The 26,460-nt window shown below is 41.9% G+C and overlaps 3 protein-coding genes and 1 long non-coding RNA gene across 5 annotated transcripts; 2 read left to right on the forward strand and 2 right to left on the reverse strand.

Moving 5' to 3' along the window:
• Positions 1-5,815: 5,815 nt before the first annotated feature.
• On the forward strand, positions 5,816-10,428 carry echdc3 (enoyl CoA hydratase domain containing 3). Its single transcript, XM_026146261.1, has 6 exons — positions 5,816-6,031; positions 6,885-7,006; positions 7,081-7,178; positions 7,763-7,963; positions 8,584-8,762; positions 9,476-10,428. Exons 1-6 carry the CDS (start codon positions 5,841-5,843, stop codon positions 9,627-9,629), a joined length of 945 nt encoding a protein of 314 aa, XP_026002046.1. The 5' UTR covers positions 5,816-5,840; the 3' UTR covers positions 9,630-10,428.
• A 2,686-nt stretch (positions 10,429-13,114) lies between these two features.
• On the reverse strand, positions 13,115-15,244 carry LOC113008668 (zinc-binding protein A33-like). The gene has a single exon (XM_026146258.1). It carries the CDS (start codon positions 14,892-14,894, stop codon positions 13,506-13,508), a length of 1,389 nt encoding a protein of 462 aa, XP_026002043.1. The 5' UTR covers positions 14,895-15,244; the 3' UTR covers positions 13,115-13,505.
• Positions 15,245-16,364: 1,120 nt separating this feature from the next.
• kcnj8 (potassium inwardly rectifying channel subfamily J member 8) lies at positions 16,365-25,340 on the reverse strand. The gene is made up of 6 exons (XM_026147675.1): positions 24,795-25,340; positions 23,373-23,521; positions 22,409-22,569; positions 19,331-19,470; positions 18,674-18,890; positions 16,365-18,524 (listed from the first exon to the last, which is right to left on the reverse strand). The coding sequence occupies exons 1-6, from the start codon at positions 25,139-25,141 to the stop codon at positions 18,273-18,275; spliced, it is 1,266 nt and encodes a 421-aa protein (XP_026003460.1). The 5' UTR covers positions 25,142-25,340; the 3' UTR covers positions 16,365-18,272.
• LOC113009402 (uncharacterized) lies at positions 18,816-23,404 on the forward strand. 2 transcript variants are annotated; one of them, XR_003270181.1, is made up of 3 exons: positions 18,816-18,950; positions 22,451-22,606; positions 23,344-23,404. It is a non-coding gene; the product is annotated as an uncharacterized LOC113009402 (long non-coding RNA). The 2 variants fall into 2 exon arrangements; XR_003270180.1 differs by having other exon boundaries at positions 22,451-22,577; positions 23,344-23,403.
• Positions 25,341-26,460: the final 1,120 nt, after the last annotated feature.

Here is a 26,460-nt window from a genome sequence, read left to right on the forward strand (position 1 = left end):
CCCTGTCACGTGTCCTAGAAGTCATCAAACCTGTTCTGACAAAACGTCCTACTTTGGCAAAACGGCCTACCGTAAGTAGTTTATGCACATTTCTGCTGTCACAGAGTAATTCCAGCACAAATGTAAGTAGGTATGACGGTTTGCCACTTAACTTTGCCCATCAGAGTAGGCTTGTAGCTCACATTCATAAAGCCAGGACGGTTTGCCACTTCATTTATATAAGTATGCTTGTAGGTCACATTGTCAAAGGTAGCATGGTTTGGCACGTAATTTTACCCATCAGAGTATTTTTCTAGCTCTTATTAACAAAGGTAAGATGATTTGCCACTGAATTCTAGCTGTAAAATTATGCTTCTAGCTCAGGGGTGTCAAACTCCAGGCCTCAAGGGCCGGTGTCCTGCAGGCTTTAGATCTCACCCTGGGTCAACACACCTGAATCACATGATTAGTTCATTACCAGGCCTCTGGAGAACTTAAAACATGTTGAGGAGGTCTTTTAGCCATTTAAATCAGCTGTGTTGGATTAGGACACATCTAAAACCTGCAGGACACCGGCCCTCGAGGCCTGGAGTTTGACACCCCTGCTCTAGCTCATATTAACAAAGGTAGGACGATTTGATACCTAAATATAGCTGTTAAAGTATGCTTGTACGTCACATTTACAAAGGCAATTAATTTTACCCGTCAGAGTATGTTTGTAGCTTATATTCACAAAGGTAGGACGGTTCGCCACTGAATTTCCAGTGTTGCCAACTCCTCAGTAAGGAAAATCGCTATTGGCTGTCCTAAAAGTCGCTAGAAGTCTTTTATCTGGAAATGTGCAACCTAATCCCGGTCCAGATTGCAAATGCTTAAGTACTCCTTGTGATTTTAAAACTCGAACAGGTCTTGGTGTCACTCATTTAAATGTCAGAAGTCTTCTTCCCAAACTTGATTTTGTGAAAATTTGGATGAAAGAGTTAGATACCGATATTCTTATATTATCAGAAACCTGTCTTACAAAATCGATTACTGACAAAGACATTGCAATAACAGGCTATAATCTTTTCCGTTGCGACCGCCCCAGAAAGGGTGGCGGTGTTGCAATTTATGTAAAAAGCAAATTCCATGTTACTGTCGATTCATCGTATCTGTTTGTAAACAGTCTGAACTTCTTGCGCTCAAGCTCCAACTTTTCACTTAGTGAAAAACTATCTACTTTAGATTTTAATGAAATTGTGCTGGCCGGAGATTTCACCTGGGACTGGTTGTCCTCTGCCTCACACAGTTTTAAATCCATCTGTGATTCATATAATCTCACACAACTAATTTACAGCACAACTCGTCCAAATCTTAAATGCCCAGAAAAGTCATCACTTATTGATTTATTTTTAACTAATATGCCGTATAAATATTCTCACACCTGGGGTTTTCGCAAATGATATCAGTGACCACTGTGTGGTAGCTGTATTCAGACAATCAAAGCTCCCAAAATCCATCCATCCATCCATCCATCCATCCATCCATCCATCCATCTTCATCCGCTTTATCCGGGGCCGGGTCGCGGGGGCAGCAGCCTAAGCAAAGAGGCCCAGACCTCCCTCTCCCCAGCCACCTCCTCCAGCTTATCCGGGGGAATACCAAGGCGTTCCCAGGCCAGCCGAGAGATATAATCTCTCCAGCGTGTCCTGGGTCTGCCCCGGGGCCTCCTCCCGGTGGGACATGCCTGGAACACCTCACCCAGGAGGTGCCCAGGGGGCATCCTTGTCAGATGCCCGAACCACCTCAGCTGGCTCCTTTCGATGTGGAGCAGCAGCTGCTCTACTCTGAGCCCCTCCCGGATGGCCGAACTTCTCACCCTATCTCTAAGGGAGAGGCCAGCCACCCTTCGGAGGAAGCTCATTTCTGCCGCTTGTATCCGCGATCTCGTTCTTTCGGTCACTACCCACAGCTCGTGGCCATAGGTGAGGGTAGGGACGTAGATCGACCGGTAAATTGAGAGCTTCGCTTTTACACTCAGCTCCCTCTTCACCACGACGGACCGGTGCAGCGTCCGCATTACTGCAGCTGCAGCCCCAATCTGTCTGTCGATCTCCGGCTCCCTTCTCCCATCACTCGCGAACAAGACCCTGAGATACTTGAACTCCTCCACTTGGGGCAGGAACTCATCCCCGACCCGGAGTGGGCACTCCACCCTTTTCCGGCTGAGAACCATGGCCTCAGATTTGGAGGTGCTGATCCTCATTCCCGCTGCTTCGCACTCGGCTGCGAACCGTTCCAGTGCGAGCTGGAGGCCCTCACCCGATGAAGCCAACAGAACCACATCATCTGCAAAAATCAGAGATGAGATTCTGACGCCACCAAAGCGAAAGCCCTCCGCCACTTGGCTGCGCCTAGAAATTCTGTCCATAAAAATTATGAACAGAACCGGAGACAAAGGGCAGCCCTGGCGGAGCCCATCACCCACCGGGAACGAGTCCGACTTACTGCCGGCAATGCGAACCAAGCTCTTGCAACGGTTGTATAGGGATTGAATGGCCCGTAGCAATGGGCCAGACCCCATATTCCCGCAACACCTCCCACAGGACACCCCGAGGGACACGGTCGAATGCCTTCTCCAAGTCCACAAAACACATGTAGACTGGTTGGGCAAACTCCCATGCACCCTCAAGTATCCTGGAGAGGATAAAGAGCTGGTCCAGTGTTCCGCGACCAGGACGCAAACCGCATTGTTCCTCCTGTATCCGAGGTTCGACTAACGGACGAACTCTCCTTTCCAGCACCCTGGCATAGACTTTCCCAGGGAGGCTGAGGAGTGTGATCCCCCTGTAGTTGGAACACACCCTCCGGTCCCCCTTCTTAAAGATGGGGACCACCACCCCGGTCTGCCAGTCCACGGGTACTGCCCCTGATCTCCACGCAACATTGCAGAGGCGTGTCAACCAGGACAGCCCTACAACGTCCAGAGCCTTCAGGAACTCGGGGCGGACCTCATCAACACCAGGGGCTCTGCCACCAAGGAGTTGTTTAACTGCCTCAGTGACCTCGCCCCCGGAAATTGGCGGGTCATTCCCCTCATCCCCAGACTCTGCTTCCTCCTCGGAAGACGTGTCAGTGGGATTAAGGAGGTCCTCGAAGTATTCCTTCCACCACCTGACAATTTTCTCAGTCGACGTCAGCAGTGCTCCCAAAATCAAGGCCACAAATAGTTTTTAAACGAGATTTTAAGCATTTCTGTGAGCAAGCTTTCTTTCATGATTTATGGGACTATAACTGGAATAGAATCTACCTGATAACTGATCTTGAGCTGGCATGGAATTATTTTTATGACACTTTTATCAAAGTTATAAATAAACATGCCCCCATGCGCAAATGTAGAGTAAAATGTAGAAACAACCCTTGGTTTTCTCCTCAGCTCTCCAGTCTACTCAAAAAAAGGGATGCTGCCTGGGCAGGCCAGAAAAACTACATCCGAAGCGGATTGGCTGATCTTTAGACAGCTCAGAAACCGTTCAACTTCCTTAATTAAAAAGGCCAAATCAGAATTCTATCTTTCAAAAACTACTAAACATTTGAACGATCCTAAAAGATTCTGGAAAATAATAAAATCTTCTTATTGGGACATAACTACAAATGAAATGCCAACTTTTGTTGTAAAATACTGCTGCACTTTAACAGAGAAATGTGACATTCTAAACTGCTTTAATGAACTTTTTGTTTCTTCAGGATCTCTATTTGATATTTATTTATATCCAGATTTAAAACAGCTTAATCAACAAGAGGCTCTCTCTGCAACCGCTCAAACTGAATCTGTGGTCCAACCCTTCAGTTTTTCTCCGCTAAATGTTTTTGAGGTCCACAGGGCTTTAAATCTGTTGGATCTAAATAAATCTGCAGGACCAGATCAACTTGATCCTTATTGTCTTAAGTTGGCTGCAGATTTTATAGCAGAACCACTAACTTACATTTTTAATCTTAGCCTCTCGAACAGTGAGATCCCTGTAATATGGAAATCTGCCTATGTTCTCCCTTTGCTGAAAGGAGGTGATCCTTCAGTTAATAACTACAGGCTCATATCTAAATTGTGTGTTCTAGCAAACGTTCTAGAAAAGTTCATTAGTGAACAACTGAAAGACTTTTTTGACAAAAATTCAGTTCTTTCCCAACATCAGTCAGGATTCAGAAAACAACACAGCACACTAACTGCTGCTATTTAAGTGGTTAATGACATCATTGATTCAATGGACTGCAAAAAATACTGAGCTCCTCTTTGTCTTGACTTGTCAAAGGCTTTTGATACAGTTGACCATGCTATTTTATTAAATAGACTACACAATATTGGTCTATCTGTAAATGCTGTAAGTTGGTTTTCAAATTACTTGTCAGCAAGAAAACAGTGTGTCCATGCTGCTGGGTCTTCTTCCTCTTTTCTCCCAGTATCCAAGTATCCAAAGAAGTTCCACAGGGCTCCATATTAGAGCCATTGTTCTTTTGTCTTTACATAAACAACCTTTGTGATAATTTGTCAAATGCTGCATTTCATCTTTATGCAGATGATACAATTATTTATTGTTTATCCCCTTCAGTAGAACAAACCCTGCAATTTCTGCAGTCTGCCTTTGATGTAGTTCAGTCCCATTTAACTCAACTTAAGTTGGTGTTAAATCCAGAGAAATCCAAGTTCATGTTATTCTCAAATGGCAAAGAATTGTAAGCTACGTCTCCTAAGATTAAAAGAATTCAAGGAACTGAAATTGAAATGGTCACATCTTACAAGTATCTAGGGGATCATTATAGATCAGAATTTGTCATTTAAAACTCACATTCAAAGGCTTGTGTCGAAGTTAAAACTAAAACTAGGTTACTTTTTTAGAAATCAATCCTGTTTCTCCCTCCAAGTGAGAAAACACTTGATTCATGCAACTTCTTTACCTTTATTGGATTATGGTGACCTGCTTTTTATGAATGCACCTACCCACTACCTAAAGAGGTTGGATACTGTGTACCATTGTGCTTTACGTTTTATTACTGGTTATGGAAATTGTGTACATCATTGTTCTTTGTATGCTGCTGCTAAATGTCCATCTTTACATATTCACAGACTCTCCCATTGGTTGATCTTTATCTATAAATCTCTCCTTGGGCTGGTTCCATCTTATTTATCTGTTTATATGTATAAAAACCACAACCAATACAGCCTTTGTTCTCACAATATCATACAATTGATTGTCGCAAAAATCAGAACAGAATTGGGGAAAAAGTCTTTTTAATACGCTGCCCCTGCTTCCTGGAATAATCTGCAGAAGGAACTGAAATGATCAGAATTGGTTACCTTGGGAGAGTTTAAGTCTGTCTTAAAGGAACGAGAGAATAACTCTTTCACTCAGTGTGATTGTTTTTAATGTAATTTGATCTGTTATTGTATATTTTACACATGTTGGTATGGGATATTGTATTTGTTTTAAATGTTATATACTTATGTGGTATGTGTATTTTGACTTTTGTTGCCATGATGCCAGGTCTCACTTGAAAATGAGATTTTTAATCTCAATGAGATTTTTACCTGGATAAATAAAGGACTAATAATAATAAAAATGACATCATCGCCTAATTTGCATAATTGGTCATGCTGATGTAATTGTAACCTACGCTGTTGGAGAGGGTTAGGGTTACTTTAGGGTTACTTTATGTCTCTTCCACATCGTGGAACATTTGTCGCTAGTCGCTCTTTAGAAAAAAAGTCGCTAAGGGGGTCTGAAAACTCGCTAAATATAGTGACAAAGTTGCTAAGTTGGCAACACTGTGAATTTCGTGTTGTGCGCATGCGTAGAAACAACGGGTAGGACGGTTTGTCAGGTGGGATGGATTCTCAGAACACCGGAAGTGAGCGTGAAGACGAAGCGGCCACGGGCAAGATGGCACGGAGCGTACTGTGTACATGCCTCGGTGTGCTTCAGCTAGGCAGGAAAACCGCGCTGCTGTCCGGTGCTCGTTTCTACTCGCAGAGCGAAGCGGAGCCGCTGACACTGAAGCAGCAAAGCGACGGAATAAGGTGCAGCTAGTTACCGTATCTGGTCCCTTATACAGATGCACAACAATTATGGAGCAAGACTTTCACAACAGCAGTTTGTTGTAGTGATCCGTACAGTGCCTCAGTTTGTGTGTCAGACCAACACGTACACACAAAGTACACTCGGGATGAATATTACGTCAGTGAAAAGCGGTTAAAATGTCTGCTATTCTGAATTGGAAACAATGGGGAACATGTTTTCAGGTTACTGGTTTAATTTAAATGCACAAAAGCTCGAAATCTGAATTTCATGAGCAACAACGTGAACATTATACTGTCTGTCTGTCCAGACCATTTTTTTCTGTTTTTCTCCTGTCTTCACCCACTATGATGTCAACACAAAATGAAGTTTTTACATTATGTTTTCATGTATTAAGGAAAAGAAGTTCTCCAAACGTACCTGGTCCTGTGTGAAAATGTATTTGTGTCCTAAACCTAATAACTGGTTGTGCCACCATTGGTGCAGTGACTTTGTTTCTCAGCTGTTTCTTTAGATCATGGTCATCAGGCTCTATTTAAGTGATTTCTCCATTCAGCAGGTCTGCTGCTATTCAGACCTTTCTCTAAAATTATAATTTATTTGATTATCTGAAACATTTAAGTGTGACAAATGTTCAAAAATTAAGAAATCAGGAAAAGGGCAAATATCTATTTACGACACTCTACCTCATCACCTTCAGTGAAATCAAAGATGGGAAATAAAAGAAAGGAAAAAAGGTGGCAGACGCCTATATTACAGAATCATTTTAAAGATGATTTCTGTAACCTTGGTGAAAATTGTTCTGAAATATGTTAAAGAAATATATTTTTAAAAAAAATTTCTTCTTGTCTTCAGGAGAATAATACTAAACAACCCCAAGAAGAGGAATGCTTTGTCTCTGTCCATGCTCGAGTCTCTCCGAGAGAACATCTTAGCTGATGTTGACAGCGAGGATCTCAGAGTTGTCATCCTATCAGGTTGGTGTTTGTCTATTACGCGTGTGACAGAGAGAAAGCCAAATGCCAGTCTGACCTTGTTATGTGTATTTCAGCCAAAGGTCCGGTGTTTTCCTCTGGACACGACCTGAAGGAGCTGACATCTGCTCAGGGTCGAGAATATCACACAAAGGTGTTTCATACCTGCTCAGAGGTCAGTTAGTGTTTCTCTCTCTTCTTGTCTTGTCATTCACTGAGACGTTTATTGATAATTTTGTGAATTAAAATGTAATGAATCATGCCATGCATATTGAAACGACTGCAAAATAAAAACAGATGTTTTCAGACAGTTTATGTGACCAAAAAGCCAAATTTGCTTAATTTAAAATAACATGAAAAAGAGACAAACTTTATATATAAGGTGGACTTTGTTATCAAAACCACTGATTGCCCTGTCAAAGATCGATCTATCCACCTCAGCTTCTTTGGTTTGTTTGTTTTGTGTTTTTACTGTGACTGCAGCTTACATGCTGACAAATCACTGTACTGTTTGCTTTGTTACAGACACTCAGGTACAGTTCTGGTCACAAGTTTCCGTCCATTCATCGTGGGCATGAATGTCATGGTTATTTTGAGCTTTGAGCTGAATTTCGCAACTTGTGTAAATCCATTATTCTCCTTAGAACAATTCAAAGAAATCACTAAAAGTCCCAAATGATGGAAACATCAGATCTCCACATAAATATAAATATGAAGGAAAAACGTTTTAAATATTATGATTTGCGCCCTGTGCTGCAGGTGATGACGCTGATACAAGACATACCTGTTCCAGTGATCGCCATGGTGAACGGTGTTGCCACAGCAGCCGGATGCCAGCTTGTTGCCAGTTGTGACATCGCTGTGGTGACGGAGAAGTCCACCTTTGCTACTCCGGGTGTCAGCGTGGGTCTGTTCTGCTCGACGCCGGCGGTGGCCATTGGCAGAGCGGTGCCGAGGAAGGTGAGGCGCTCCTCCAATTATTTTTGGTTTTATAGTTTCATTCGATGGAAACTTTTAGATTTTCTTCTTGTTAGGACTTAGAAAAGTTCGTTATTCACATGACATTATGCGAAAGATCAAGATAAAATCAGAAATGATCATAAACCGAAGTCATTTAAAAAACGTCTGCTTTTTAAAGGCTGTTTTTTGTTTATTCTCATTAATAATCAATTTTAACATTTTTGTTTTGTGTTTTGAAGGTTTGAGTAATTACAGTCACTACGAGTAAATTAAAGGTACACGAGGTCCTTTTTTAAATCTTTATTTACACCCTGTCTTAGCTTGGTCTATAAATGAACATCATGAAAATTATTCAACAGAAAAGTTCTCAGTTAAACCCTGTTTTCTATGAGGCACTCATGAAAAACAGGACGCTGTTCTCTGGAGTTTATCAATCTGTCTGTCATTCAGCTCTGAATCACTTGAAGTCAATATCACTTTTGGATTTTGATTCTTCTAAGAGGACACGTGTTCAGAACATGTTGTCTCTCTTTGGATCTACTCAATTGTGAACAAACATCCTTAGTATTCTAGTATTTAGCTCTAATCAATACACACCTTCCTTTCCTTCTTTTAAACAGGTTGCTATGGAGATGTTGTTCACAGGAACTCCCATCTCAGCCCATGATGCTTTGCTCCACGGTCTGGTCAGTAAAGTGGTGCCGGAGGAGCAGTTGGAAGAGGAAACATTAGCCATCGCCCAGCGTATCTGTAAAGCTAGCCGACCTGTTGTAGCCCTCGGAAAGGCCACTTTCCAAAGGTGAGAATTTACAGTGTGTAAACTCACAGACGGTTTCCATGGCAATAATTTCATAGGAATTAGTGATGGGATTTCCGGCTCTTTTTAGAGAACCGGCTCTTTTGGTTCAGCTCACTAATAAGAGCCGGCTCTTTCGGCTCCCAACCGGCTCTTCAGGTTGTTTTGTTGCTTTAATTAATTTATTATTAACAATGATATTAAATTATGCACAAAAGGAATTACTAATGTAAAAAAAGAAGTTTTATTTATATATGTTTCTATATAAATATATACTGTGGCCCCTACAGACAAAGCACGTACAAACTCCAAAACACATTGCTGACCTTTCAAAACAGAGCTACCTAGATCACATTACACAATTGAAAGCATATGTATATTGTTTGTGTATTTATACACAAGCACTCATATATATTCAAATAATTAAAAAAATGTTCATTTACCTGTTACTACCACACACCAAATCCGGTCGTACGTGTTTTGTCTTTAGGGGCCACCGTAAATATACTTTTATTTATTCACTCCACATAAAATGTAATAAATAAATCATAATACAAAAACCAACTATCTACATTTTAACTTTTAACTATTTAAATTTTCAGCTTTTTCCTTTTAAACAAATTTAAAGTGAAACAACACAACACACCGCAAACCACAACACAATTAAATATAAATTAAAATATGTGGTGTTTGTTTCTGTATGTTTCCTTCCTAAGACAAATGGCTCAAGGTCGCGATGCTGCGTATGCCACCGCATCAAAGGTGATGGTCGACAACCTGGCTCTCAGAGACGGGCAGGAGGGGATCCGCGCCTTCATAGAGAAACGCAAACCAGTGTGGAGCCATAAAGCAGAAAAAGCCCACGACTGACTGAGTTTTAGCAATGAATGAGTTTTATACAATGATCATGTGATTAATATTGACAGGAACACATGATTAGCACTCACTGGTGAGTTGAGTAATTACCACCAGCCTTCAGTGAATGTGTCGGCTGTGCTGTTTCATGTTCTCTGAGGATTTCCTCCTGTTCACCATAGCTAAAGATGATGATGATCCATTGTGTGCCTTAAATGCTGCTGTGAGAGCAATGAGAAGGAAATACACTGTTGACTAAGATGGTGGATAAAAAAATTGACGTAATAGATAAATGCTGCTTTCTGTCCAATTTTAGATGGATTAAATGAGGTTAAGAATGGAAAGAGAATCTTAATGTTGAGATGAGCTACATCTAAGCTCTGTTTGCTAGACTGTAAATCCTAAACAGAAGCTAAAGTTTGGATCTTTGAGCAAAATTACTTTTTTTTTCAGATCCTGGTTTAATTAGTTCTGGATTTGTAATTAAGTAGAAGATTATAAAAATTAACACACTTGACACAAAACTATAATATTATAATTCAATAAGCTTGTTGAAATACAACACTCTACTTCAGTAGCTTATAGAGGTATGAGATGTTGCCAGTATTTCAGTAAAAAATTAATAACAACATAACTACAACATAAATCTAAAAAATGAAGTATTTTTAGGGATTTTCTTTGTCCTGTTACACATAATCCTCACAATGACTGACGTTAGTCCATCACCTTTTATTGTGCCAGCTTTTTGTTAAGTGGTGTTTGTGTTAGTTTCTGTTGTTTTGGTTAAAAGTGTGCATTAAAATTAAAACTCTCATATGGATTTATTTATGCAAAATTTAAATCAAAGTGGCTAAAATGAAAACCTTGTTCACAAATTCAATGTGAGGCGTCATTGACACAGAGAGCAGAGCAAGACGTTATCAGAGTCCAGATTCGCTCATCATTCTTGTTTTCTTTGCTGCTACGCACACAGCAAAATCAGCAGTCTTTCACACCTTGGCTCGTGTGATTAGGTAGAGGATAATTAGGGGGTCCATTGTCCGTCTTGGGGGGACCCTAGAACTGAAGAAGCTTCTCGGATGAGAGGTGAAACGTCTTCAAGCATCTTAAAGAAGTCCCGACGCTTTTTTTCCCCAAGCTCCTTAGACTACGCTGACCTGGATGACTGAGAACCTTCACAAACAACAAGTTACAATCCAAAAAAAGGGAATTATATATTTCATATGCATTCTAATTCTGAGTTTATTTATCAATTAACTAGAGTAAAATATGCATACTTAAATGTATAAATAATGCTCTTTACGGCGTAATTTAGCCTGTAGTGTTAATCTCATATAACACTACCCAGTGTTGGTCAGTGTTAAATCCTGACTCAATTTAGAGTCAATTTAACTCTGGAATTTCAACTCTTGTGAAAGAGTAAATTTAACATGGTGAAAGAATGTCCGGAGTGTAGCATTGTCCGAAATTATTCAGGTTTAGAGTATAAAGGAAAACGGGGGGAAAAGTTCATGGTTATAAAAGTGGTTAAAATATATAAAGTTGATAAAAGGTTTAAAAATCATATGCTTGGTTACCAAGGTACTTCATTTACAGTTGTAAGAGTTCAATGAATAAAAGGATTTCATGATTTAGAGTTAATTTATATGCTGTGTCCAAATTCAGGGAAGGGTGCTCCGAAGAATCCTACCTACGTGACGTAGGTAGGATTCTTTGAACAGCCGAGTAGGATGGGCTTGAGAAGCTGGCCTTCGTTCAAGTCTGCCCTTTATTCCACACATTTCTGGTCGTTCACACCACAGCACGAAAACTGAAAAATGGACCAATAAATGATGCTCAGTGTGTTGTGTACTGTTTTAATTTCCGAGGAGCTACAAAACCGGTATAAACGTCGCTGGTATGTTTGGTACCTTAGGCTCATCAGAGCCAGTCATATCGAGGTAAAATAATCTACCCTAAACTACACGCATTTAGGAATTACATAGCTAGTTTAACGGATAAGTCCTTATTTTTTTTATTTATTTTTTTACTTAGACCTGGTTTAATTCTGGTATAGAACCAGTCGAATATTTGTATATCCAACTGCAGCTGTCAGACCATAGCAGGGGTCACCAGCCTTTTTAAAACTGAGAGCTAGATAAAATTGTAAACAGCTTGGTTCATCTCCAAAAGTTGATTCTGTTCATCTGGACGTAGCGTTTTGTGGGAGAAACGTTTCGTCACTCATCCAAGTGACTTCTTCAGTTTCAGCTGACTGCAGGTTTCCCCAATCTTATAAACAGTGCATTTGCATAATGACTGAAACCAGCCCACTCAGGGAACAATGGGCTGGGAGGTCAGTTCCTTAATCATAATTATGCAAATTCTCATGACCATTGATCAACAACCACTGACCAAAACCCAGAGGGTTTACTTTCCTGGATAATTGAGAATGCATCAAGAAAGCTGATTCATCTTTAGTTATCTGATAATAACAATTCTATCTTGATAAGCTGTCTTATCACAGGTTAATTTTTCAAAAATATTAATGATTTAAGAAAGGAAAGGGCTACATGTCAACATCCAACTCTTTATTTCTATTAATGTCTTACTTCGTTCCTACCTGATTGACATGTTTAGGAATTATGAGTGATTGGCACACTGTAGTGGTAAAAGTTGCTACCAATCAAATTAGGACATCGTAAAGTTAAAACAAAACACAACTGACTGTTTTATATTATATCTAATATATATTATGTAATATATATATGTGCCACCAGGGACTCCTTTAGGACCATCGCATTCAGTTTCAGAGTCGGTGTGTCCACGGTGTGCCAGATCACCCCCCAGGTAGCAACGACCATCTGGGACTGTCTAGTGGGCGACTTCATGGCTGTACTTTCAACTGAAGACTGGCGGTCCATCGCAGAGGGATTCCAGGAGCACTGGAACTTCCCTCTCTGCTGTGGAGCTCTGGATGGGAAGCACATCCAGATGAAGGCACCCCCCCCAACTCAGGATCCATGTTCCACAAGGGAACTTTTTCAATTGTTCTCCTTGCATTTGTGGATGCAGGGTATCGCTTCCGCGTCATTGATGTTGGGGGATATGGAAGGTATTCTGGCCAACTCCACCTTTGGTCAGGCTCTTTGGGCTGGGACTCTCCATCTGTCTCCTGACCAGCCTCTACCTGGTGGAGAAGACCGTGGAGCCCATCCCCATGTCTTTGTGGCTGATGAAGCGTTCCCGCTGCGGCGGGAGATCATGAGGCCTTTCCCTGGACGCCTCCTCCCATTAGAGAAGAGGATCTTCAACTATCGCCTCTCCAGGGCCCAGCTGGTAGTGGAGTGTGCCTTCGGTAACCTCTCCTCACAGTGGAGGTTGTATCGGCGTTACATGGAGCTCCGTCCTGAAGTTGCGGAGAAGTGTGTGAAGGCGACATGTGTAGATGGTTTTTGTATTTTATAGTTTATTTATTACATTTCATGTGGAGTGAATAAATAAAAGTATATTTACGGTGGCCCCTAGAAACAAAGCACGTACAAACTCCAATCTTCTGTGTTACCTGGATTTACATCAGTGTAAGGGACTCAACAAAAAACAAAGTGTGCAGGTGTGTTTTTAATAACGTTACAGAAACTACAAAATGACAAATAAATACTTTAAAGTTACACTTCTTTCACCATCTAGGTCACCAGCAAGCCATTTAAGACAAGTGTCAGGGTTAATATTAGGTTACCATGCACCTCTTTACCTAATTATCGGTTTATTAAATATTGACTGCATTTTTGTGCATTGCAAAATTAAACACACATGACAGAAGAGGTGAAAAAGTAAAAACTTGTAGTTTTAACAGGTTCTAGCTTTGGCAGCCAAAATTTTTTAGCCTTGTTCATCAGCGCACATGGCATTTTACAACGAACCGTCCACTGTTACAGAGATCTTCAGTGCCACTATCTTTATTGGGACGTCACACCAGGTGCTAATGTATGGAAACAGCCTGTCAGTGAAGCTGTGTGTGAAGGTGTGTATATGTGTGTCTGTGTCAGAGTCATAAAATGACAGCTCTCCTCTGTCAAAGTCCAGCTGAAGTCTGATTCTCTTCGGGTTCCTCGTCACTTGCACGTCTGACCCCGGGTCTAATGGCGACAGTATTTTGTATTCACCACCACAGAACATCAGCCTCCACAGTGCAGGCCAAATGACTCCTTTCCTCTGAAATGAGTCTGTTAACACTCCCAGCACGAAGGCCGTATTGTCCCCAACCTCCACCTCCCAGCTGTGAGAGCCCGAGTCAAAGCCCTCGGAGCTGACAACGGAGAAGAAGTGATCAATCCTCTCTGGATTGTCAGGAAGCTCCTGGGTTTGCTCTCCCTGCCTCACACTGGTCAGATCTTCAGACAGGATTACGCCTGGATGAGCAGTGTTTGGATCCAGGATCACAGGACAGTAGGAAACCATCTCCTTCATCTTGACCCACACATTGAAGCTTAGGTTGCCCACATGCTGGGCCACATCTACCTGTGCTCCCGAGGCAAGCTCTGCATCATCAGGAAGAGGTTGCTGCTGAACTCGTTCCACTGCAGCACTGTAGTTCTGCAGAAATGAGACATTACCAGCTCTCAGCTCATTTTCTGTATCTTTAATGGTGCGGTAAAGTGCTGTTATCTCTCTGCTCAGAGCCCCAATCTTCTCCTTCATCACTTGACTCTTCTGCTCCTCTTCCTCCCTCAGTGCAACCAACCTGGCTGCCTCCTCCTCTTCTAGAAACTGGTGAAGCTTCTGAAAGTGCTCCTTAATGCTCCTCGCTGTGCTTTCAGCCTGAGCTCTAATATGCTCTGCGGTTTGATCACATTTCCCTTTAACCTCACGGATGGCCCTCATTTTCTTTTTCAGGGGTTTTAATGAATCCTCAAGTTTTTTCTTGTGGTCCTGAGATGCTTCATCAACAGACTGGAAACGGTGGTTTCTGTGAGCTTCTTGATCTGTGCAGTATCTGCACAGTAGCAGCTGCTCATCCACACAGAAGATGCTGAGTTTCTCAGAGTGCAGACTGCAGACGGGCTCAGAGGCTCGCTCCTGTAAGAAAGCCTCACAACGCTTCTTCAGCTCAAAATAAACAGGTGGACACTCCTTTGAAGACTTCCTCTTGCAGACCGGACACCCCAAATCATTTTTGTTTGCCCAGTATTTCTGTAAACAGTCATTACAGAAGCTGTGCTTACATGACAGGATGACTGGATCTTTAAATATATCTTTGCAGACGGGACACGACAGATCTTCCTGTAATTTAGACGCCATGTTGCAGTTAGTTCCTCTCTATACTGTCAAGTTACTTTCACTTTCCTTACGAGCCTCCTAGCAGCAGGTACAGTACATTGCCAATGACAGTATTCACAGTATTCCCTGTGGTACTATTGCAGTCTTTCCTCACTGGGAAGTCTTGAATTTTGCGATAAAGTGTCGTCTTTCATCCGTGCATCCTCAGCAGAGAGAAAAACAAGTTGCTTCCTCATTTCAAAAGAGGGCAGGGCTTCCTGACAATTCCTGTTACTGGCCAGATAAGAAATGGTTGAGTGGCAGTCAAAGAAGGAAGCTGAGAAGCTGAAGTCTGTATGTAGTATTTAATGTTTATGTGACACATAAATAGAGATTTTTGACATACATGTAAAAATACTATCAGTTGATTTGTTTTTCTTCCAAAATATTTGTAAATTAAGATCTTTGGCTCAGTGGTTTGAGTTTTGGGGATCTTTAGGTTTTCTCTACTCTTGTATTTATTTTTATTATGGTTCTATATTTTCGTATATCTTCTTGTTTTCATGCTTTCTTCAGGTTCGTTCTGTGTTTTGGGGATTTATGTTCCCATAGCTCCACAGCCTTGTGTTTATGTTTAACTTCTGTTTATGGTTTTATTGAATCTGGGACTTTGGTTTCTTCACTGCTTTATGTTAATTATAAGTTTGTTGTCCATCTACTGCCTCTGTCTGGCCTCAGTATTAGTTATTTATTTTGATAGTCTCCTGTCTTGTGTGCTCTGGGTTTTCTTCTGCTTCTCTATCTCAGTCAGTTACGACACATGCTGCGTGCTCGGTCTCTTGCATTTAGATCAGGCAATGAGATAGAGTACAAAGCTGCGAAGTATGGTCTGAGGAAAGCCATTACAGCGGCTAAGAGGCAGTACAGAGAGAAGCTGGATGGCTTCTACTCATCGTTCTTTCCTCAGTCCCATCCTCTACACCCTGTACACCAATAGGGATAAAACCATACTGAAGTTCGCAGATGACAGTGATTGGTCGCATCACTGGAGGGGACGAAGCGGCTTATAGGAGAGAGGTGGCCGGTCTGGTGTCATGGTGTGGGGACAACAACCTCACCCTCAACACCGATAAGACAAAAGAGATGATAGTAGACACGAGGAAGGAGAGGAGGCCTCACCAGCTGCTGTTTATCTGGGAGAGTGAAGTAGAGAAGGTGAGCAGCTTTAGATACCAAGGCGTCTACATCACTGAGGACCTAACCTGGACATTGACACCACACAGCTGGTCAAGAAGGCTCAGCAGCGGCTGTATTTCCTGAGGAAGCTGAGGAAATTTGGTATGTCGGCCAAGATCCTAGAAGAAAAGCAGATCTTAATCAGTGTATAAACTGCATTAGTGAGTTTGTTATATATTTGTGAAAGACTGTCTAACAGTATAATTATGTAATCTTTTTTAATGGGTTTCTGCATTTGCTGCTCAGTGACAGACAGACAGTGAAACCACATTCATGTTTTGCATTTGCATCGTTTGCATACATAAGTATTTATTCTCAAACAACACAAAGACAACCATACATGAAAAATACACAAATCAGTACCATACGGTGAATGACTGCCATGACTTCTCATTAGTAGTGATTGTGAACTTAATTAGAAAATATTACTTAAGCAGTGCGTCTGCCCTTACAACAGCCAGGTGTTTTTGCATACTGCTGTTGTGATAATATAGCATGCACGGTTTGGACAGATTATGGAAATGAACTGGAAACTGGAACCAAGCGGAACAAGCAGAGATACAGTGAAGGCAAACATGTCAGTAATGCTGATGCGACAGCTGGTTGATTTCACATGAAACTATTTGTGGTCTCAAAACTGCCAACAGAGGATTGAGCTGATGGTGAAGGATAAAGAAGGACTCTGAATGAATCACAACACCTTTGCAGTAAACAGTAAAAGTGAACACATCCCAGTCTTTTCCCCCTCTGCACAGTGCACACCATGGCTACAGTAAATCTACTTCAAAGCTGGAATAATCTTTTATTTTCACGAGACATTAACATGCTGATTTTTAAAATAAACCATTAAGGTACAAAAGGTTCAATGCAACCTCTCGTTTGTCCAGAGTGAAATCTTCAGATTGCTTTCTCTGTCTGCGGATCATTACAATAAGTGGAACACATCAGCTGGGTCAGGGAGCGTCTCGTCTTCTGAGTGGAGAGAACTGGTGACTGAAGTTGAGACCAGGCAGGTCACACAGACAAACACAAAGGGTATTGTGTGTGTTTAAGAATATACTATTGCTGCTATTCTGAGTATCTGATGTGCAGCATCATTGAGATAAAGGCATAGAATTGCTAGTTTAGGTTAACAAAGAAAACGGGGGGCAACGACAAGAAAGACGGATTTAGACTATCTGCATTCTTTCTAATGGCCAGCAGGGGGCAAATCCTTTGGTTTCAGAGAAAAGTCCAGCTGAACTGAAGTCTATAGAAGTGATCCTGACTTCATTAGTGAGCTTAGTGAACACTTTCCTGTTAATTAATAACTTTCAGAGCTTATACAATACAACATGACAGTCATTATAGAAGTTAAGGACCGATTATGGTCACCGCATTGGTCATGTCTCATCCACAGCTCTGTTTTACAGTGCACAGGCATTCAATGTATTTTTCTAAATGATAGGGGAAGACGAAACCTCTGCATCAGTGGTGCTGGTGTAACTTAAAACCAGAACAAGCAGGAAGATTATCTTCCTATGTGTAATCTGTGACTCTCTGAGCTTGTGTACTGATGCATCACAGAAGTGATGGTCAAACCAATACAGTCGTCTGCAAACTGCCTGATCCATGTTTTATCATCCTTATGGACTCTAATGAGGACCATAATGTACAGAAGGAACATAAAACTTATACAAGTGATTGAGTCCAAAAACCCAAAAGAAAAGTGTTTACTGACGTCAGTTTTAAGGCTTTAGCCAAGATCTGGGAGCCAGAGGAGTAGCCCCCTGATGGCCATGAGAAAGAATGCAGGCTAAAGCCACTTTTGCACGTTTTATACCGTAGTGTTTCAGAATGAAAAGCGCTGTATGTCATTTAGAAATCAGTTTAAGCTCACACAACCAATTCTGCAGTTTCCATCCGTCTCTTATCTGTTTTAGTATCTGCTTTCTGGGTTTCTGTCAGCGCAGAGGAATGTTACTTTAACTGCTTAGAGATCACAAATGTAATCTGAACAGGACCCATTTTAAACCATGAACGTAAACACAGGGAACATTAACAGTGAACGTGTCGAGACACAAGTCTAGCTATGCCAGTGAAAAGAAGAAGAATGAGTCCAATCAGAGAGACAGATGCACCAACACCCAGGATCTTCCTCCCCACCAGGAAGAGCAGTGGAGCCAGCAGACGGTAGGCCTCATGTCAGGTGACGGCGTTCAGGTTCTGGCCTCCATCGGTTGGGGTGAAGAACTGGACTTTAGGCACGGCGAGGCCTGAGTTGTTCCTGCGGAGACTCCCGCTGCTTCCTGCACCTTTGCGCATGGAGTTGTTGCGTCTCATGGAGTTGCGCTTCCTCAGTGAGTTCTGGTGCGAAAGCTCACTCTTCTGGAGGGTTTGGATTAAGATGGACGGCTTCTCGTCCAGTTCTCTGGCACTGCAGCATGGCGTCGCAACCTGCAGGAGGAACAAGAGAACATTTTGCGAACATCTCTTAAACCAAGTTCACCAGTGGGAAGAGACACTGACCCAAATCAATGTTTTGCTGTGATTGATGATGATAATGAACAAAAGTCCACCAGGATCTTTTTTGTTTTAGCGTTTACCTTGACTGTGTTGCCAAATTTGGAGTAGTCGACAGAATACACGCCCTCCTCCTCTGTTACTATGGAAACGAAGCGGTGGCCCCACTGGATCTCCTCGGAGACGTAGGAAGTCCGTGCCTGCGTGGTTATGCCCGTCGTCTCCACTACTCCCTCCAGGATGACAATCACCTCCAGGTCGCTGCACTGCAGCTCCATGGCTGACAGGTCGTACAGCGGGCTGAGGGCAGAGTGGGGGGAGTCCAGGTTTAAATATCGGAGTATGTCAGAGTATGTGCAGGTGATACATGGTTTCTGTTTTAGTTGTTTATTTAAACTTTAAGTCTGTGTTTGTCCAGCAGGTGGCGGTAGGGCATAAACGAGTCTCATCTTGTTATCTCACACTCTTACACTGTTACTTTTATGAGTTTTCTTTTTCCAGTGATTAACTTTTAAAAAGAACTAAAGGTAAAACAATTACTTTGGATTATTTTTAAAGCAAAAGCAGCCAAATGCCAATATTCTCTCCTCTCTGCCATTTTCTGTTAATCATAAATCAGCCGAGGGGCTTTCTGGTTGATAACACATCACATATTATCTGTTTGTGTGGACTGTGGAGAGCGCAAAGTGGGGTTCAGTCAGGTGTAATAAAGCCACAGCCTCCATGATGTGTTTCTGGACCTGTTTTTGTCGATGATGTGGCAAATGATGAGCGGGGCGAGGAGGAACAGGCTGTTGCTGCCCACAGCGCTCTCTGTCTGCACGTCGATCTGATGGATGGGGATCACCTCCCCCTCTGGTGTGGTTGTCTTCCTCACAACCTGCAAGCAGACGAAGTGTAGTCCTAATTAACTAACAGCTCGATTAAACCTGAAAAAAAATTGCTTTTGAGTGAATTCTGAAGTAATTAAGATAAGATAAGAGATAAGATAACCTTTATTAGTCCCACACGTGGGAAATTTGTTTTGTCAGAGTAGGAAGTGGACAGTGCAAAAGTTATGACGCAAAAATTAGAATACAATAAGAATAAATACAGTACACAACTGTACAGAATAGAATAAAATACTATATACAGTAGAATACAATAAAATAAATATACAATAAGATAAAAATAGAATACAAATACAAATGCTATATACAACTGAGTAAAAATACAACGATGACAGAAAGGATTATTGCACTTAGTGTTATTGCACATGTGTGGATGTGTGTGCTTGATCAGTTAAAGTCTTTATTATGGAGTCTGACAGCAGTGGGGAGGAAAGACCTGCGAAATCTCTCCGTCCCACACCGTGGGTGCCGCAGTCTCCCACTGAAGGAGCTGCTCAGTGCTGTCACAGTCTGCTGCATGGGGTGGGAGATGTTGTCCAACAGGGATGACAGCTTAGCCGCCGTTCTCCTGTCACTCACCACCTCCACTGGGTCCAGAGGGCATCCTAGAACAGAGCTGGCCCTTCGGATCACCCTGTTCAGTCTCTTCCTGTCCCCAGCAGAGATGCTGCCGCCCCAGCAGACCACACCATAAAAGATAGCAGAAGCCACCACAGAGTCATAGAAGGTCTTCAGGAGTGGGCCCTCCACCCCAAACGACCTGAGTCTCCGCAGCAGGTACAGCCTGCTCTGCCCTTTCCTGTAGAGGGCGTCTGAGTTATGAGTCCAGTCCAGTCTGTTGTTCAGATGAACACCAAGGTACCTGTAGCTGTCCACAGCCTCAATGTCCATACCCTGGATGTTCAGTGGTTGCAGTGGAGAATGCTTGTGCCTGCGGAAGTCTACCACCAGCTCCTTGGTTTTACTGGCGTTGATCTGGAGGTAGTTCAGCTGGCACCAGTCCACAAATTAAAAACCAACCACATTGTTAGACATATTAGACTTCATATGTAACTGATATCACCCAGGGCCTGATCCTGTTCAAGCCAAGTCCTTCAAATAAATCTTGGTACAACCTCAATTCATAACTCTACTCAGCTGTACTCACCAATCTGCAAAATGTTGCATATACAAATTGTGGAACAATTTCAGAAGAAAAAGGTGAATAATTAGAATATTTATTTTTCTATGTACAGTAAATAAAATCAAAAGATTCAGAGAATTTGGAGAAATCTCTGCGTGAGGAATGAGGCTGAGAATCAGTGCTGGATGCCCGGCACATTGCATTAATGCATGGGCTCTGGTCTGCTGAGCAACTAAAATCCTCCATCAGACTAGAATCAGACATCATTCCTGTCCCGAAGGTCTAGCAGTTTCTCCCCAGATGATCCCAGATGTTTACAGACTGTAGTTAAAAGAAGACAGTCTTTTCCAACTTTTTTGAGACATCCTATCAAATTAAAAATGAGCTCATATTTCTCTTATATTTTAAAATGCCACATTTGGTAAGTTTAAACACTTTCCGTGTCCACTGTGAATAAAATATGGATTTATCAGATTTGTGCACTTCACATAGCATCCCAATATATTTGAAAGTGGGTCTGTAGATATTTGGGTGAGATAGCGACATCGAGGTAAATAGAGTCAAGCTGAAGATTTCTCCTCTTGCCCCTGTGTCATTATATTTTTACTCCAGCCCCTTATTTAAGCTTTCCTTCTTACTAAGCTACTTGTTGCTTTATTTTGGTAGATACTTCAGTGATTAGAGAGGTGGGGTATATCATCTGAAGTGAAGAAAAGTACCCGGCTGATCATTTCTGCATTTTTGTAGTGAGTAATTACTAAAGTTGTGTTACATGAATAAATGTGGGTAACTTTCTTAGACTGGAGGTGCTCACGGAGATAAAACTGCCACAACAGCTCGACCAACAGATGAAAACTTAATCTGGTTAAAACGTCTTTCACATGTTGGTTCTTTATTCATTGAAAGAATAAAAAAAAAAGTCGCACTTCAGTTTGTAATAGATGCAACAACTCTGATCATCACATAAGAAAAAAACACTCATGTAATAAAAGTTTTTCTTGTGTTTTCAATAATTCATTTTGATGTTCTGATGGTTTATTTGTTGAACTTTTGTCTGGAAAGAACTTACGGACCAAAAGTAGATCAGGAAAGGAGGAATAACATTTAATAATAGACATTTTTAAACCCACGTTTGAGTTGCTCCGTATCTTTTAAAAATGTGAATATTTCACTGAAACTTTAAACAGAATTATTAGAACTGATCCCAAAGATCATTTTATAAAAGCATTATCTTTTGGCTAAAGACCCAAACTAAAGACCCACCTTTCTGACCCCGCTTTCATTTTTTTGCCTGTAAGTTTACCGGATTGAGTCACATCAAAGTTTTAATCTGTGACTCTGAAATTTCTATTTCAGTTAACTGAACAAAAACACAAAGTATTTATTGTAAAAAGATCTCTTGCAATACGTTCTAGGCCCACTAGGGGGCCGTGGCCCACACTGTGATTGGTAAGGGAAAGATTTGGGAGAGGTCTCATTTATATGTCTTAAATCTTTGGATTGTGGTGCAGTGCTGTTTTCTCTTTTGTTTTTATTGTTTAGCTATGATTTGTATTTATTTTACTTTGTGTGTTTCTTCTGATTTTTCATCTTTATTTCTATGTACATTTTATGAGTATATAAAATGAGTATGTGCAAAGCTATATAGGCGTATTTACAAAGTTTACATTTTCTATTAAAAAAAAGTGGCAGCTGACATTTTAGAGCAGCAATTAGCTGGAAAATGTCTCAGATTCATGTAGAAAAACACAAAAACATATGTTGAGCGAGTTTGATTTTACTGGTGGTTAAAACGAGAGGCTCACCTGTAACCTGACGGTCGCTCCAATGATCATGCTCTTCCTCAGATCCCCGATACGAATCATGAAGCACAGCCGGTTGTTCCGGACTGCGATCACGGCGTGGCGGCTGAAGATGAGCGTCTCTGCCCGACGGTTCGACTGAGCCGTCTTCATGAAGATACAGCCTGAGGAGGTAAAACTCGGCAAGGTTAACCTGAGCAGGTGCGTTTATGCACGCATCAGTACTTATAGGTCAGAATGGAACAAAGCACCGCAGTTCTTTTAACATGCCAAGAGTCAAAATGGCTTCACTGCCAGTGTTTGAGCGGAAATGAAGATGTCATCTGAACCCTTTTTCTTCAAGTTAAAAATGAGTCCTGTAACCTATCTGACCCGAGAGTCAGAATCATACATAATTAAAAAGAGGGCAAAGGGTCAAGCCGGAATTGAGCACTGTAGAGCCAGGCTGCTTTAAACCCGCAGGTCAGAAATGTTTTATGTTTCTTTTCGTCTCTTTCAGGAGAAATTTCACTTCAAAATAACTCAAAGGTGCTAAATTTAAAGACATCCAAAGTGCTTTGCTTCTCAAACAAAAGAAAACACTTTATCAGATATAGTTTTCTGGTATACTTTGAGCCCATACCACCACAGCCTACCTGAGCACTGTTGCTGACCATGATCATCTTTTTATAGCCACACCGCATCCATGCTTACAGCAGGAAAATGTTTCATGCCACAAAGTTCAAATCTTAAACTGGTTTCTTTGACATGACACTGTGTGATGCTGTCATGTAAACATGAAGCAAAAGTCTCAGAGAAATGTTTCCAGCAGCTTGTGACTCTGTGCATGAAGAATTAAAGCAGCCCTGAAGTATAAACAGCATCCAAGGTGACAAAAACTGAGCGAGGTTGATATTTCTGTATTATTTTAACCATCGATTTTCTGCTGATCCTTTTAGGTTTGAGGTAAACATTTCGTGCACCTTACCCAACATCACAGCATTGATGATGAGTCCCACAATGTTCTGCAGGATGAGGACGGTGATGGCAGTGGGACACTGCTCCGTTATCACACGTTCTCCAAAGCCGATGGTCACCTGAACCTCGATGGAGAACAGGAAGGCTGATGTGAACGACCTGCAGAGGGGGAGACAAGTTAAATCAGATATCCTGGGGGATAAACTATTGTGAAATATTCCTCTGGTGCTGCTGGACCTATCGCTTCATGGTTGAAATGAGCTTCACTGTGAAAGAAACAATGTAAAACCAGAAAAAAGGTAAAATAATTATTTTAGTTCAGCTCAGTTCACTCTTTTTCATTGAGGAGCACTGCGACAGCGCCCCCTGCCTTCCGCATCCTGAATCGCAACCAATTTCATGCACAATGGGCTTAACCTCTAACATCCAGGTCTTCATGGCTGATCGGGGTTAGGGATGGGGTCACAACCACCAAGCGGTCAAAATGCATGTGAGATACTTGATGTGTAAGGTCATTTTTGAAATTCAAATTTTTATTCAGTTTGATTAAACATATTACTAAAATGCACCCTAACCTTGGATGTCATTTATTCACATACATGTTGGATGTTGAGAAGTTAACAGGAAGTAGAGTTGCGGTCTTCAGATCAGGTCTGGTCAAACCCTGTTACTCACGACATTTGCTCCCCAACTACTTTTCCACAAGACTAATTCGTAAAGCAAGAAATGATGACAAACATAGAAAAAAACAGAGCTGACCTCCAAAAATACTTTTGATGTAATATTCATGAAGGTCTTTTAATCACTGGTGCGTCAATATTAAAAAGCACGTGAACAAGTCGATGTCCTGCAGTTGAAATTCAGATAAGATAAAAGTGCAGACGCTTCATCAGCAAATTCAGAAGAGAAAAAAATTTATGTGAAAAGGTTATGATGATTATGATTATGAGATTTAGGGAGTGTGAAAATAAAGCAGTATTTCAATGGAAGATGGAACCGCCACCTCAAGTGGTTCCCGACAATGGATTCTGATCATTTCCAAGAAAGAAGCAAAAGCAAATTTCCTATTTGCCTTTCTGTCTTCTCCTTCCCTGTGGTAAGGATTCATGGGGGTGAGGGTGGATGCGCTAACATGGAAGTGCCAAAAAACGTTTCACCACATGCGATCTTTCTGCTTCTGCTCTTTTATTTGCCTGAAATAAACGCAGCAGAAGTTCTCTCATTCCCTCTTTTTTCTCTTCCACAGTTTAAAAATGGAGAATGTTGGCGAAGAGAAGAGGAGGCGGGTGGGAGCTGGGAGGTTTGGATCAAGTGCAGACGGAGACAGAAAGAATTTCGACAGAGCAAAACTTGACGAATTTACACCAAACACACTTTAACAACCTCGTTTTCTTGGAACAGGTTACATGAAAGCACTCAGGCTTTTCCTTACTTCAGATTTTTTACGCAGTCGGTCATGTTTTCACGCGTAGGGTCCAGGTCTCCGTGCGCAAATGCCACCAGCCACCAGCTCATGGCGAACAGCAGCCAGCTGCTGACGAATGTCGTGGTGAAGATGACCAGCGTGAAGCGCCATTTAAGGTCCACCAGCGTGGTGAAGACGTCCTGCAGGAATCTCCCCTGTTCGCGGATGTTCTTGTGCGCCAAGTTGCACGAGCCGTTTTTGGCGATAAAGCGCGCTTTGTTCACGCGGTCCCTGAACACCGGCTTGCGGGGCATCCGGGAGACGAGCCCCGGGAGACCGAACTCCTCCGGGATGATGCTTTTCCTCGCCAGCATCTTCTCGTCCGCTTTCCGCTCCCGATGGCAAAGAAAACAGTCCTCAGTGCGTCTTTACGCACGGACGCAGCATGCCCACCCTCAGGGAAACGCTCAAAGACGAACGAGCAGTTATAACTCCGTCGCCTTTCGGAGATGTTTCGGACTGAAGGCAGCGCGCCGCCTCTGCTCTGAGCCTCTGAGGGCTGGGACGGTCTCCACTCTGCTGTTGACGCACTTCCAGAGTCAAGACCCGCTCGGATCAGAGCGCTGCTGCCTTCAGGCCCCCCTCAAAGGCAATGGGAAAGGGCAAAACCACCGAAACAGCCTGCTTTGGAAGGCCCTAGAATCTTTTTATCTTATAGGGTTTGTTTTTGTTTTTGTTTTTGTTTTTACTTTTTTGGCAGTTTTTTAAGCACTAAAACAGATGTCTCTTAAGTTCGGTCATTGTTTAACCCACTTCATCAAGAATGTGCATAAAGGGCTAATTTAATGCATATAAATATCAAAGAAACATGGAAAACAGTGAAAAGAAAAGTCGTGAAATTTGGACCATTATTTGGCATTTTACAGAGGGGAGGAGCTACTCTTGTCTGTAATTGTAGCTCTTACTCAGGTTGGAGGCGGTAATCCTAACCCTACCTTCATTTAATGGAAGCCGAACAATCGGACCTGCAGGGAACTTTAGTTAGAGCTGGGCACAAAGTCAGCACTTTCCCTGCTAATCTACATCCATGAAACCAATCACTCTAGACTCAGTTGTCTTTAACTGTCTATAAAAACCTTTATATTTACCCGTCTTTTCTATCCAGTTTAAATTTGTCAAGCCACAGGTGTTCTCCAGGCAAGCTAAATGTTCCTATGGGACAACCCCATACAGCTATAGGATGGTTGAGAGGTGGGTGTCGGGTAAAGTAAGGGCAAGATTTCGATTGTGCCGCTATAATTCATGCAGGAATGACTCTTTGAGCTCAGGTAAAACAAAAACAAACATCAGCTGTTGATAAAAACCAGTGTCCAGTTTGACTGGTTTTGTGTTTCAATCTGTAAACACGTCTTTTAAAATGAACACAAAAGCTCAACAAGGAAAAGTTTATTAAGAACAACAAAAAAGAAAAAAAAACCACCTGACGGCTCTCATTTTCATATATTTTCTGAAATGTGTGCAATTTCCTAGTGCATGTATTTGGATTTATTTTAGAAACAGTCATCAGGGGGCGCCATTTAGCAATTTATCACATCTAGTATTGAGGGTACCGTGACTCCTGGCCTGTGTCCTGAGGTAGGAAAGGTCAAGAGTTTACAGCCGTGAAAGCAGCCCAACAAAAACAAACAGCCTC

Source organism: Astatotilapia calliptera, chromosome 17 (genome assembly GCF_900246225.1).
Source record: "Astatotilapia calliptera chromosome 17, fAstCal1.2, whole genome shotgun sequence".
In the NCBI taxonomy this organism is placed as follows: Eukaryota; Metazoa; Chordata; class Actinopteri; order Cichliformes; family Cichlidae; genus Astatotilapia; species Astatotilapia calliptera.

Bases quoted from the DNA above. Each gene is read 5' to 3' on its own strand.
- echdc3 (XM_026146261.1), top strand. From the start codon at position 5,841: ATGGATTCTCAGAACACCGGAAGTGAGCGTGAAGACGAAGCGGCCACG. The intron at 7,007-7,080 runs GTTGGTGTTTGT...TGTGTATTTCAG, and splicing joins CAGAGTTGTCATCCTATCAG to CCAAAGGTCCGGTGTTTTCC. The intron at 7,964-8,583 runs GTGAGGCGCTCC...TCTTTTAAACAG, and splicing joins GCAGAGCGGTGCCGAGGAAG to GTTGCTATGGAGATGTTGTT.
- LOC113008668 (XM_026146258.1), bottom strand. From the start codon at position 14,894: ATGGCGTCTAAATTACAGGAAGATCTGTCGTGTCCCGTCTGCAAAGAT.
- kcnj8 (XM_026147675.1), bottom strand. From the start codon at position 25,141: ATGCTGGCGAGGAAAAGCATCATCCCGGAGGAGTTCGGTCTCCCGGGG. The intron at 19,471-22,408 runs GTGAGCCTCTCG...GTCTGCTTGCAG, and splicing joins GAGCGACCGTCAGGTTACAG to GTTGTGAGGAAGACAACCAC. The intron at 18,525-18,673 runs GTAAACGCTAAA...TTCCTCCTGCAG, and splicing joins AATTTGGCAACACAGTCAAG to GTTGCGACGCCATGCTGCAG.